General features: G+C 41.6%; 1 protein-coding gene across 1 annotated transcript in view; it reads left to right on the top strand.

The window, feature by feature from the left end:
- The window catches only part of UVRAG (UV radiation resistance associated), a 161,415-nt gene that overhangs the window by 126,576 nt on the left and 22,047 nt on the right, over positions 1 to 12,792 (top strand). Inside the window, exon 13 of the mRNA XM_077451436.1 lies at positions 2,285 to 2,363. Coding sequence (XP_077307562.1) covers positions 2,285 to 2,363 — 79 coding nt within the window. The remainder of the gene's footprint in view (positions 1 to 2,284; positions 2,364 to 12,792) is intronic.

The raw sequence follows: 12,792 nt of genomic DNA, 5'->3' as shown, positions 1-12,792 counted from the left end.
AGGTACATCCAGTGACCTGCTGTCAGTATCTGAAAGAGGTTGTCCACTTTTGTAAAGAAACCTCTATACTTATGCTAAAGTATAAGTTAAAAGCTCTGTTTTGGAAAGAACATGGTTGTGGTTTGAGCAGTTTGATGTTGAGGAACTCAATGGCCTGTACAAAGCCCTTGGCTTACACCCTACTGAACATCTTTGAAATGAATTGGAATTCCAATTGTGATTGTGAGCTAGGTTTTCTCGCTCGACGACATTATCTGATCTCAGAAATGCTCTTTTGGTTTAAAGTGGAAGTAAACCCATCGATTTAAACTGTTTAAAAAAAAAAAGGCATGCCGGGAATGCTAAGTGCACATTGGCTGTGCTCTCAGCCAAACTATCAAACCATCCAATGGCTGGTGTCATAACGGATCACATGTGCAGCACCATAGCAGTTGAAGATTAAACAGAGGCAAAGATGGCAGCTTCCTTGGCTGAAAACGATAGGGGAGTTTACTTCCACTTTAAGGGGCACAAATTCTCACATGTGCTCCAACATGTGGAAAGCCTTCCCAAAAGAATGGAGCTTGTTGCTTCAAAGGTGGGGCAACTCCATCTTAATCCCCATGGTTTGGAAATTGGATGTCCGACAGGCTCCTATATACACTAAATTGGCAAAGATATTGGGATACCCGCCTTTACACACACGAACTTTAATGGCATCCCAGTCTTAGTCCCAATATTGAGTTGGCCCACCCTTTGCAGCTATAACATATTCAACTGTTATGGGAAGGATGTCCACAAGGTTTAGGAGTGTGTCTATGGGAATGTTTGACCATTCTTCCACCAAGTGGAACACCACCAAGTCCAGACACATCTATCAGATTGACAGACAGAAGCGTTATTTGTCACTCCAGAGAACACCTCTCCACTACTCGAGTCCAATGGCGGCGTGCTTTACACAATTGCGTCTGACACTTTGCATTACACTTCGTGATGTAAGGCTTGGATGCCACTGCTTGGCCATGGAAACCCATTCCATGAAGGGGTCTATGCACTGTTGCACTAATCTGAAGGCCGCATGAAGTTTGGAGGTCTGTAGTTATTGACTCTGCAGACAGTTGGTGACTTCTGCGCACTGTGAGCTTCAGTATGCGCTGACCCCGTTCTGTAATTTTACGTGGCCTACCACTTTGTGGCTGTTCCCAGTTGTTTCCATTTTGATATAATACCCCGAACAGTGGACTGTGGCATACATAGTAGCAAGGACATTTCACAAATGAACTTACTGCATAGATGGCAACCTATCGCAGTACTGCGTTTAAGAGCAACCCATTCCTTCCCAGATGTTTGTAGAAGGCGTCTGCATGCCTAGGTGCTTGACTTTATACACCTGTGGCCACGGAGGTTATTGGAACACTTGAATCCAATGATTTTGAGGGGTGTCCTAATACTTTTGGCAGTATAATTTATGTGATAGTCTGGTTTCTATAAAGTTTTAGTGCTAGTTCACACCAGATGCAGTTCCATGTGCTTTTTTTCCTGCACTAAAAAAAAAAATGCATGCAGTGTTTTCCATGTATTCCAATGGCTCTAGTTCACACCATGCAGTCAGTTTCTAGTGCAGAAAAAAAGAGCGTGCAGAATTATTTTTTCTGCACAGAACTGTACTGGAACCTAGCAAATTTATATTAAAACGCACTGGAACAGCGTGTGGTTTGAACTGCAAGCAAAAACTGATGCGGAATGTATGAGTGCATTTTTTTGGTGTGATCTGACCCTAAAAATACATGCACAGTGTTTTTCCATGTATTCCAATGGCTCTAGTTCAGTGGTCATCAACTCCTGTCCTTAAGGCCCACTAACAGGTCAGGTTTTATGTATTACCTTGGGGAGATGCAGACTAGAATACTATCACTGAGCAGCAAATGATATCACCTGTCATGTATTTCAGTTATCTTGAAAGCCTGGCCTGTTAGTGGGTCCTGAGGACAGGGTTGATGACCACTGTGCGAATTCACACCAGTGCAATCAGTTTCTGGTGCACAAACTGACTGGAACTGACTGCCTTGGTGCGAACTAGAGCCATTAGAATACATGAAAACACTGTGCATGTATGTTTAGTGCAGGAAAAAACGCACAGAACTGCATCTGGTGTGTACTGGCCCTTAGCCATTTAGTGTATTTTGAGTTATCTGCCAGTGTACTCTCATAGCCTCTTAACTATTTTTGAAACGTTTGCCTAGAATATATTTGTCTTATTGCAGATTTATTTATATTCACCACTTCCTCTGTTTTGGTTTTACAGGTTTCCGTTGTATCCCAAAGGAGGTGAAAAGCTGCAGTTTGACTACGGAGTATACCTTCTCAACAAAAACATAGCTCAGGTATTTCACACTCTAAGGGGATATCCTTTCTATGGCACCGTTTTTCATCTGCTAATCAGGAGAAAAGTTTAGCTATAATCTTCACAAATGCGCTTTCAAAAAATTACTTTTATTGTTGGCCATATTGATGTGTGTACAGCTTGTACTGTCGATTCTACTACCTCACCAAGGCTGGGTTCACACTAGCTACAGCGGTGTGTCCCAACAGGGGGTCCGGTGCGTCCCTGTTCACTGTTTTAGGTGCAAATCTGGTCTGAATTTTTGCCTGGAATGGACCAGAAGACGCACGGGACACTTCTGCAATCTGGACCGCAGCCGCCCCGGAGGTGTGGAATATTGTTTTTCCACAACACTGGAGCATGCTGGGAATAGGAGGGGTTATACCTGCCTGTCTTACAGCTTTGTTTATTAGTATCCAATCACCTGTAGGCAGCATAACCCGAGTGTCAGAATTACTTCTATCCCCTTAACCGCTTCCGGACCGCTGCACGCCGATTTACGTACTAATTTTGAAGAGGGATATCTTTGTTGTGGCAGCAGCTAGCTGCCATAACCCAGGTATCCTCTTCTTCAGCTGGCGGTCCAGTTTCCGATAATAGTGGTCTCTGCAGCGGATTGCCGCAAGATCAATTTTTATCGGGAGAGGGGCCCCCTTCCCGCCACGTTCCGGGTGCCCCCCAGAGCTTATCGGAGCCGTCAGATCTTCTTCCTTGCTGGGTATGGAGACGAGTGAGGGGAAGGTGGCCCCCACCCGTCTCCATACCATTGCAGGGCGGAAGCCACCTCAAAACGTCACGTCCCATAGCTCCTAAAGGGACATTTTTTAATTGCATTTTAGTGTAAATGATGAAATGAGATCTGGGGTCAAAAAGACCTCAAATGTAAGATGTCCTGTAATGTGTTTTTTTTATTACAAGGGATATGTACATTCCTTGTAATAGGAATAAAAGTGACACTTTTCACTTTTTTTCTTTTTTTTTTTTTTTTTTTTATTTTTATAAAGAACAGCGTAAAAATGAAAGGTAAAAATAAATAAATAAAAAAAAATTTTTTTTTAATGCGCGCAGAAGTGTACACATATGTGAATAGCGCCCGCATATTAAAACGGTGTTCAATGTGAGGTATCTCGGCGATCGGTAGAGCGAGAGCAATAATTCTAGCCCTAGACCTCTGTAACTCAAAACATGCAACCCGTAGAATTTTTTAAACATCGCCTATGGAAATTTTTGAGGGTAAAAGTTTGTCGCCATTCCACGAGTGGGCGCAATTGTGAAGCGTGACATGTTTGATCAATTTACTCAGCGTAACATTATCTTTCACAATATATAAAAAAAATGGTGTGACAAAGTATTGCAACGACCGCCATTTTATTCTCCAGGGGTGTTAGAAAAAAAATATATAATGTTTTGGGTGTTCTAAGTAATTTTCTAACAAAAAAAAATCTGTTTTTAACTTGTAAACAACAAATCTCAGAGGCTCGGTCCATGAGTGGTTAATAAACGCCCAGGAAATAAATTTTACGGTAAATCAAAACTCCTCGCTTTTTTTTTTTTTTATTATTATTCTGCCGAAATGCTTGCTGCATCAATTTGGCACTAGCAATACTTTTCTGAGTTTACATGTGATTTGCCCCGAATGGCTGCCGTTTCCGCTTTTTTGTTATTGAGCCAAAAGGCACCCTGCCTGTACACTTCAAGTTGTGCGAGCAGTCGCGTGTTTTATTTTTGTGCCATTTGAGTCTGGTCCCCATAGTGAGCTATCTTTCCAGCCTTGTAAAATATAGGCAGTAACCTTTACCACGTCACCTCATCCTGTGCGTCTGGACTCGTATAATGACCTTCTAGGTTCTGTGGTTTAATCATCTAGTGAGGTCATTTATTCCCAGAATTGTCGGCTTTAAACGGAGGTGCCTCCAGCTCTCCCCATACCATCACCCTGAAGATTTTGACAAACCGTATTTATATTGGACTCTTTCTGTTTCTCAGCACAACCTGATACTTTGACAATGAGAGGTGAAGGGAAAATAAAAAATAAAAAAATCGTTAGTCTCAGGTGGTTAACTGTGTCGGGTTCCCGTTCGTTGGAGCGTAATGGGATCCCTACACCTGTACTGCAGGCTCACCAGACGCTTGGAGTAACCTTTCCTCGAACCCCCGGTGCAGGAATGTCGCGTTGGAGCTTCCAGGGTTATAAAAATTAAGCTCTGACCTCAGCTTACCAGAGCTGCATCAGGGAGATTAAGTTGTGCAGCCATTCAAAAATAAAATCCCTAAGTACTTCATGTATTTATTTCATCCTTTCACGTAGTGCCAATAACTGTACATAGACCACTAGCACCATTCCCTGCCCTAAAAAGAGGTTTTAGGATTAAAGAGATCGTTGGTAAATTTTACACTTCCAACAAATGACAACAGGGTTGTTGTTACCAAATTATAATCAGATTCTGTCTGCTACCTGATCTTACATCAATGCAAGTCTACCAGAGTCTGCAGAAAAACAAAGAAAAGGCGCCTCTAAGTGTAGAATTAAAAGCTGTTTAATTTCCCCAAAAAGGGTTAAAAACACTTACAAGATATGTAGACTGGCAGAGCATATCATTAATATCCATGTAGGTGGTCCGGCATGAATGCAGTGGTCACTGGCATATACCAGTTCTTTAGGCTGTGTGTGTCCAGTAGCAGGGAGGTCCAGGGGATGCCAACAGGAAAAACAGCAGGGAGCTCCAAGAGAACTGACAGGCCAGTCCGCAATCACAGTCTCAAAACACGAGGATCCTGGAAGTGACGTCAGCGGCAGGAGACAATAACCAGCAACCAGCGTGGACCACAAACAGGAAGCAAAACAGGAAGCAGTCATCCTTCCTGTTTTGCTTCCTGTTTGTGGTCCACGCTGGTTGCTGGTTATTGTCTCCTGCCGCTGACGTCACTTCCAGGATCCTCGTGTTTGGAGCTCCCTGCTGTTTTTCCTGTTGGCATCCCCTGGACCTCCCTGCTACTGGACACACACAGCCTAAAGAACTGGTATATGCCAGTGACCACTGCATTCATGCCGGACCACCTACATGGATATTAATGATATACTCTGCCAGTCTACATATCTTGTAAGTGTTTTTAACCCTTTTTGGGGAAATTAAACAGCTTTTAATTCTACACTTAGAGGCGCCTTTTCTTTGTTTTTCTGTTTCCTATTCAGAGATTGCTTCTCTCCATAAGTGCAGCCCTAAGTGTGGAAGATACCCTATTATAGACTTTCTGGTTCATAAAGACATCTGTTTTTTGCTTGGTCCTGAAGTTCAGAGCGCCCTTACAAACTGTATCTGGATTACCAGAGTCTGCATATGTAAGGAGCTGATATGGGCGACCCCCATGTACATTTGTAATGTGGGAGGACAAGGTTTTCAAAACTGTAATATACATGGATAAAATTACAGTGCCTCTTGAAATTTTCCACATTTTGTCATGTTAAAACCAAAAACGTAAATGTATTTTATTGGGATTTTATGTGATGGCCCAGGGGTCCTCAAACTATGGCCCTCCAGTTGTTCAGGAACTACAATTCCCATCATTCCTAGTCATGTCTGTGAATGTCAGAGATTTACAATGCCTTATGGGACGTGTAGTTCTGCAACAGATGGAGGGCCGTAGTTTGAAGATTCCTGTGATAGACCAACACAAAGTGGCACATAATTGTGAAGTGGAAGGAAAATGATAAATGGTTTTCAAAATATTTTACAAAAAAATATGAAACGTGTGGGGTGCGTTTGTATTCAGCCCCCCTGAGTCAGTACTTTGTAGAACCTCCTTTCTCTGCAATTACAGCTGCAAGTATTTTTTTTGGGGATGTCTCTACCAGCTTTGCACATGTAGAGAGTGACATTTTTGCCCATTCTTTTTTGCAAAATATCTCAAGTTCTGTCAGATTGGATGGAGAGTATCTGAGAACAGCAATTTTCAAGTCTTGTCACAGATTCTCCATTGGATTTGGGTCTGCGCTTTGAATTTTCTTTCATCGGTTCTGATTTGCTGTGAAGCCACAAGGAAAATCAGGTGATAGTTCGCCCCATTTTTTTTCATAGTGTGTACCCCACATTAAAAATGATTTAGATTTGGAAATTAGTCATAGTTATTTGTTAAGGGGTTGGTTTGAATGCTGTTACATGTTTAAAGGATAAATTCACCTTTTAACAAAAAAATTAAATAAATACACATTTTTTGTAAATTTTTTGTAATTGTTTTAGGGGCCTATAAAGCATTGCACCAGCAATCAGCAGATCACTGATGCCATGCAGGTCTCCTGAAGATCTGTCATCGGCATATGACGAAGCCGATAAATTCTGACAGAAAAACTCAATGAAATACCATATCACTCACAGCGCCATGGTAGTTTATTGAAAACTACAAGCCGACAGCCCCAAAGGCTGCTGGACCTTGTAGTTTTCTATTCACAGAAGTCGAAGTGAATAAGTGACGCAACCGGCTCGACCACGTTTTTTTTTTTAAATTGAGACGGCTAGCGGGGAAGAGAAGATCCCCCGCTAGCTGTCAGATCAGGGAGGTGTGGGGGGTGGTCCCTTTGTTACATGTTATACCCTGAATATGGATGTAACATGTTATGAAAGGGGGAACTTATCCTTTAAGGAATGTATAAATGTTTTGTCATGATTTCAGCGGTCCCCCTTACTGATCTGATGTTCTTCTGGAAAAAAAAATGCGATTGGTAAATTGACTTTTCACTACAACTGACTGTGGGGTGAATGTGTGTAGAAAGAGTTTTAAACACTGAGCTCTGTTCGGCTAACGGACTTACCGTGAGGGAAAAAAGTATTTGATCCCCTGCTGTGATTTTGTACGTTTGCCCACTGACAAAGGAATGATCAGTCTATAATTTTAATGGTAGGTTTATTTCAACAGTGAGAGACAATGTAACAACAAAAATACCGTATATACTCGAGTATAAGCCGAGATTTTCAGCCTCTTTTTTGAGGCTGAAAGTGCCCCCCTCGGCTTATACTCGAGTCATCGCTGTCTGCCCGCTCGATCAGCGTGTCGAGCAGACAGACAGCGGCCATTCTATAATTCAAAAGCCGCGCCTCCGGCTCCGCCTTCGCCTGTGATAGGCGGAACACTGAATTTCCCAGCAGCCTGTGTTCCGCCTATCACGGACATCGTATCATCCTCGTACTACGGACGAGGATGATACGATGTCCGTGATAGGCGGAACACAGGCTGCTGGGAAATTCAGTGTTCCGCCTATCACAGGCGAAGGCGGCGGCGCAGCTTTTGAATTTTACAATGGCCGCCGAGGCGCCGACGAAGAGGGCACGGGACGGAGGCAAGGCACGGCACGGCACGGCACGGGACGGAGGCAAGGCACGGCGGCAAGGAGGCAAGGCACGGGACGGAGGCTCGGGACAAAGGCTCGGGACACAGGTAGGCTGGACACACACACACACACACACACACACACACACACACACACACACACACACACACACGGATGGAGACACACACACACAGGGATGGATGGATGGAGACACACACACACAGGGATGGATGGATGGAGACACACACACACAGGGATGGATGGATGGAGACACACACACACAGGGATGGATGGATGGAGACACACACACACAGGGATGGATGGATGGATGGAGACACACACACACAGGGATGGACAGGCATGTCTCACCCTCGGCTTATACACGAGTCAATAAGTTTGCCAGTTTTTTTGGGGGTAAATTGGGGGCCTCGGCTTATATTCGGGTCGGCCTATACTCGAGTATATACGGTATCTAAAAAAAAATGCATTTAAAAAAAAGTTATAAATTTGATTTGCATTTTATTGGGTGAAATAAGTATTTGACCCCTTTGCAAAATGTCACTTTGTACTTGGAGGCAAAACCCTTGTTGGCAATCAGAAGGTCAGACGTTTCTTGTAGTTGGCCACCAGGTTTACACACATCTCAGGAGGGATTTTGTCCCTCTCCTCTTTCCAGATCCTCTCCAAGTCATTAAGGTTTCGAGGCTGATGTTTGGTAACTCAAACTTTCAGCTTCCTCCGCATATTTTCTATGGGATTAAGGTCTGGAGACTGAATAGGCCACTTCAGGACCCTAATGTGCTTCTTGAGCCACTCCTTTGTTGCCTTGGCCATGTGCTTTGGTTCATTGTCATGCTGTAATACCCATCCACGACCCATTTTCTATACCTTGGCTGAGGGAAGGAGGTACTCGCCCAAGATTTGGCGGTACATGGCCCTATCCATCATCCCTTTGATGCTGTGAAGTTGTCCTGTCCCCTTAGGAGAAAAAGACCCCCAAAGCATAATGTTTCCACCTCCATGCTTGACGGTGGAGATGGCGTTCTTGGGGTCATAGGCAGCATTCCTCCTCCAAACACGGTGAGTTGAGTTGATGCCAAAGAGCTTGATTTTGGTCTCATCTGATCACAACACTTTCACCCAGTTCTCCTCTGAAACATTAAGATGTTTGTTAACAAACTTCAGACGGGCCTGTACATGCGCTTTCTTGAGCAGGGGGACCGTGCAGGTGCTGCAGGATTTCAGTCCTTCACTGCTTATTGTGTTACCAATCGTTTTCTTGGTGACTGTGGTCCCAACTGTCTTGAGATCATTAACAAGATTCTCTCGTGTAGTTCTGGGCTGATTCCTCACCATTCACACCTCATGGAATTTCAATTATGAGATTTTACATGGAGCCCCACACCGCGGGAGATTGACGGTTATTTTGTGTTTCTTCCATTCGCGAATAATCGCACCAACTGTTGTCACCATCTCACCAAGCTGCTTGGTGATGGTCTTTTAGCCCATTCCAGCCTTGTGTAGGTCTAGAATCTTCTCCCTGACATCTTTGGACAGCCCTTTGGTCTTGGCCATGGTGGAGAGATTGGAATATGATTGCTTCTGTGGACAGGTGTCTTTTTTTTTTTTTTTTTTTTTTTACAGGTAACAAGTTGAGATTAGGAGCACTCCCTTTAAGAAAGTGCTCCTAATCTCTGCTTGTTATCTGTATAGACGACACCTGGGAGCCAGAAATCTTGCTGATTTTGATAGGGGATCAAATGCTTATTTTGCTCATTAAAATGCAAATCAATTTATAGCTTTTTTTGAAATGCGTTTTTTTCAGGATATTTTTGTTCTGCCTTTCACTGTTAAAATAAACCTACCATTTAAAATTACAGACTGATCATTTCTTTGTCAGTGGGCAAATGTACAAAATCAGCAGGGGGATCAAATATTTTTTTTTCCCTTGCTGTAGGAGAGTGATTGATTCTATGTATTTTGTGTAGCTCAGGGAATACATTAATACTACATAAATGTGGGAATTAGAACCATTATAAATTGTATACATTTGTTAAGGTTCTGTAGGGTCCTATACTCACCACCTTACCTGGCACCTCTCAATTGAAGGATATGCTTGCATTGTTAGCAGAGCCATTATAATTTTAGTAGCTTTTCTTTGACATAACTTTTTCCCAATACTGTTCAGCTTTGTTGGCCTCAAATTTCCTCTGCTACAAATTATTTTCTTTACACTTCTCCCTGAAGAAAAATGAAAGAATATAGACGAGAATTGCGACATTCTTGGGAGAGTCCATGGGCTGTAAAATGACTTGATTTAACATATGTAGATAATAAAGATTTTTATCCGGCACATACACTTTAAATATTTACCTTTCCCTTCTTGTCAAACCTCAGTCCTTCCAGTTAAGCAATTCTGTATCTTGTTTTTATCTGGCGCCATATATCTGTGTGGATTGTCAGGTCGGGAAAATAAATGAGTATATAGGTTGGTTTCACAATCGTTAAAATGGAGAGAAAGAGAGAGAAAACAATTTGGATTTATCTTTATAAATGAGAGATTGTGTTTCTATGTGAATTGTTGACTACAGAACTACTGGAACTTTGATGGAAAAAAAATAAAAATGATTAAAATCTAAAATCGGGAGGAAAAAAAACAATCAAATTCTAATCCACACCCACTTGACAAGGAATATGTAACAGTATTGAGATCTATGCTAATAGAGGTGCAAAGAAAAATAAAATTATTATACTTTCTATGGTGCCAACAGATTGCGGAACAAGATAGTATATAGTGCTTTGCAAAAGTATTCACCCTCTGCGTTTTCTTCGTGTTTTGTTGCCTCACAACCTGGAATTAACATGGATTGTTTGAGGATTTGCATCATTTAATTTACAGAACATACCCACAACTTTGAAGATGATTGTTGTGGTGTTTTTTTTTTTTTTTTTTTTTATTGTGATGCAAACAACAAAATTTACAAAATTACAGAAAAAGTCGATGTGCATAACTATTCACCCCCATAAAGTCATTACTTTGTAGAGCCGCCTTTTGCAGCTATCACAGCTCCAAGTCGCTTTGGATAAGTCTCTGAGCTTGCCACATCTTACCACTGGGATTTTTGCCCATTCCTCCTTGCAAAACTGCTCCAGCTCCTTCTAGTTGGATGGTTTGCACTTGTGAACGGCCATTTTTAACCCTGACCACAGATTTTCTATTGGTTTTGAGGTTTGGGCTTTGACTAGGCCATTCCAACACATTTACATGTTTCCCCTTAAACCACTCAAGTGTTGCTTTAGCAGTGTGTGTGGGGTCATTGTCCTGCTGAAAGGTGAGTGGTACAGGTTTTGCTCAAGAATATCCCTGTATTTAGCACCATCCATCTTTCCTTCAACCCTGACTAGTTTCTCAGTCCCGACTGCTGAAAAACATGCCCACAGCATGATGCTGCCACCACCATGTGATGATGGTGTTCTTTGGATGATGTGATGTGTTGGGTTTGCGCCAGACATAGCATTTTCTTTGACCAAAAATGTTAATTTTAGTCTCAGACCAGAACACCTTCCTCCATACATTTTGGGCGTCTCCCACATGCCTTTTCGCAAACTCAAAATGCGCCATTTTGTTGCTGAAAGTAATGGCTTTCTTCTGGCCACTCTGCCATAAAGCCCAACTCTATGGAGCGTACGGCTTCTTATTGTTGTCCTATATACAGATACCCAAGTCTCTGCTGTGGAACTCTGCAGCTCCTCCAGGGTTACCTTAGGTCTCTGTGCTGCCTCTCTGATTAATGCCCTCCTTGCCCGGTCCGTGAGTTTTGGTGTGCGGCCGTCTCTTGGCAGGTTTGCTGTTGTGCCTTGTTCTTTCCATTTGATTATGATAGATTTGATGGTGCTCCTAGGGATCATCAAAGATTTGGATATTTTTTTATAACCTAACCCTGACTTGTACTTCTCAACAACATTGTCCCTTGTTTGGAGAGTTCTTTGGTCTTCATGGCAATGTTTAGTTAGTGTTGCCTCTTGCTTAGGTGTTGCAGCCTCTGGGGCCTTTCAGAAAGGTGTGTATATGTAATGACAGATCATGTGACACTTAGATTGCACACAGGAGGACATCATTTCACTAATTATGTGACTTCTGATGGTAATTGGTTGCACCAGAACTTTTTATGGGCTTCATAACAAAGGGGGTGAATAAATACGCACATGCCACTTATCAGCTTTTTATTTCTGAAAAATAGTTTTATGTATATATTTTTCGAATTTTACTTAACCAACTTAAACTATTGTGTTCTGATCCATCACATATAATTCAGATGAAAAAACCATTGAACTTTAAGGCTGTAATGTAACAAAAGCAACCTATCCGGACCTGTGTGGTGTTTTGTGTTTTTTGTTTTATGTATGTCCTGTGTGTTTAAGTAATGTCTGAGTATGTAGGCTCAGTTTTATGAACTGCGCTTTTGTAAAGAATATAAATTTTGTTACTTAATAAAATTGATTAGTTAAATTAATTATATCAATTTATCTATTGTTGCTAGTAATAACCGCTTATTAGTCTGGTCCTATTGGGCTATTCCCCTTTTTTTTTCTTTTTCATATGCTTAAGGTTACGGCAACAACGCCCTAGAGGGTGAATGATCTATCATTGGTCATTATATATATATATATATATATATATATATATATATATATATATATATATATATATATATATATATATATATATATCTATCTATATATCTATCCGTGTACTAGTGGTTAACTTGCTTTCCCATTCCCCATTTTTTTCCCAATATTATTTCTGTAATGTAACAAAATGGGTAAATAGCAAGGCACTCTGTATGTATATATGTAATGTTTGGGGGATCTAAGTAATTTTTTAGCAAAAAAAAAAAAAAATTGTTTTACATGTAGTAGAGAATTGTCAGAATTGGCTCGTATACGAAGTGGTTAAACTAAAGAAATTTTGGCTGGAGGTCTTTTTATTCTTTTTTTTTTTTTTTTTAATCCAGTATGCACTTTTTCTTTAAACCAGTAACATTACCACCATTCCTGCAAAATGTAATCTATTCAAATGGAGATTGCTCTGCAGATTGGGGCAGTC

Source organism: Lithobates pipiens, unplaced genomic scaffold (assembly GCF_037356315.1).
Source record: "Lithobates pipiens isolate NorthernLeopardFrog02 unplaced genomic scaffold, aLitPip1_a1.2 Scaffold_23, whole genome shotgun sequence".
In the NCBI taxonomy this organism is placed as follows: Eukaryota; Metazoa; Chordata; class Amphibia; order Anura; family Ranidae; genus Lithobates; species Lithobates pipiens.
The sequence above is the reverse complement of the archived record's forward strand: the minus strand, read 5'-3'. Positions and strand labels throughout refer to the sequence as shown.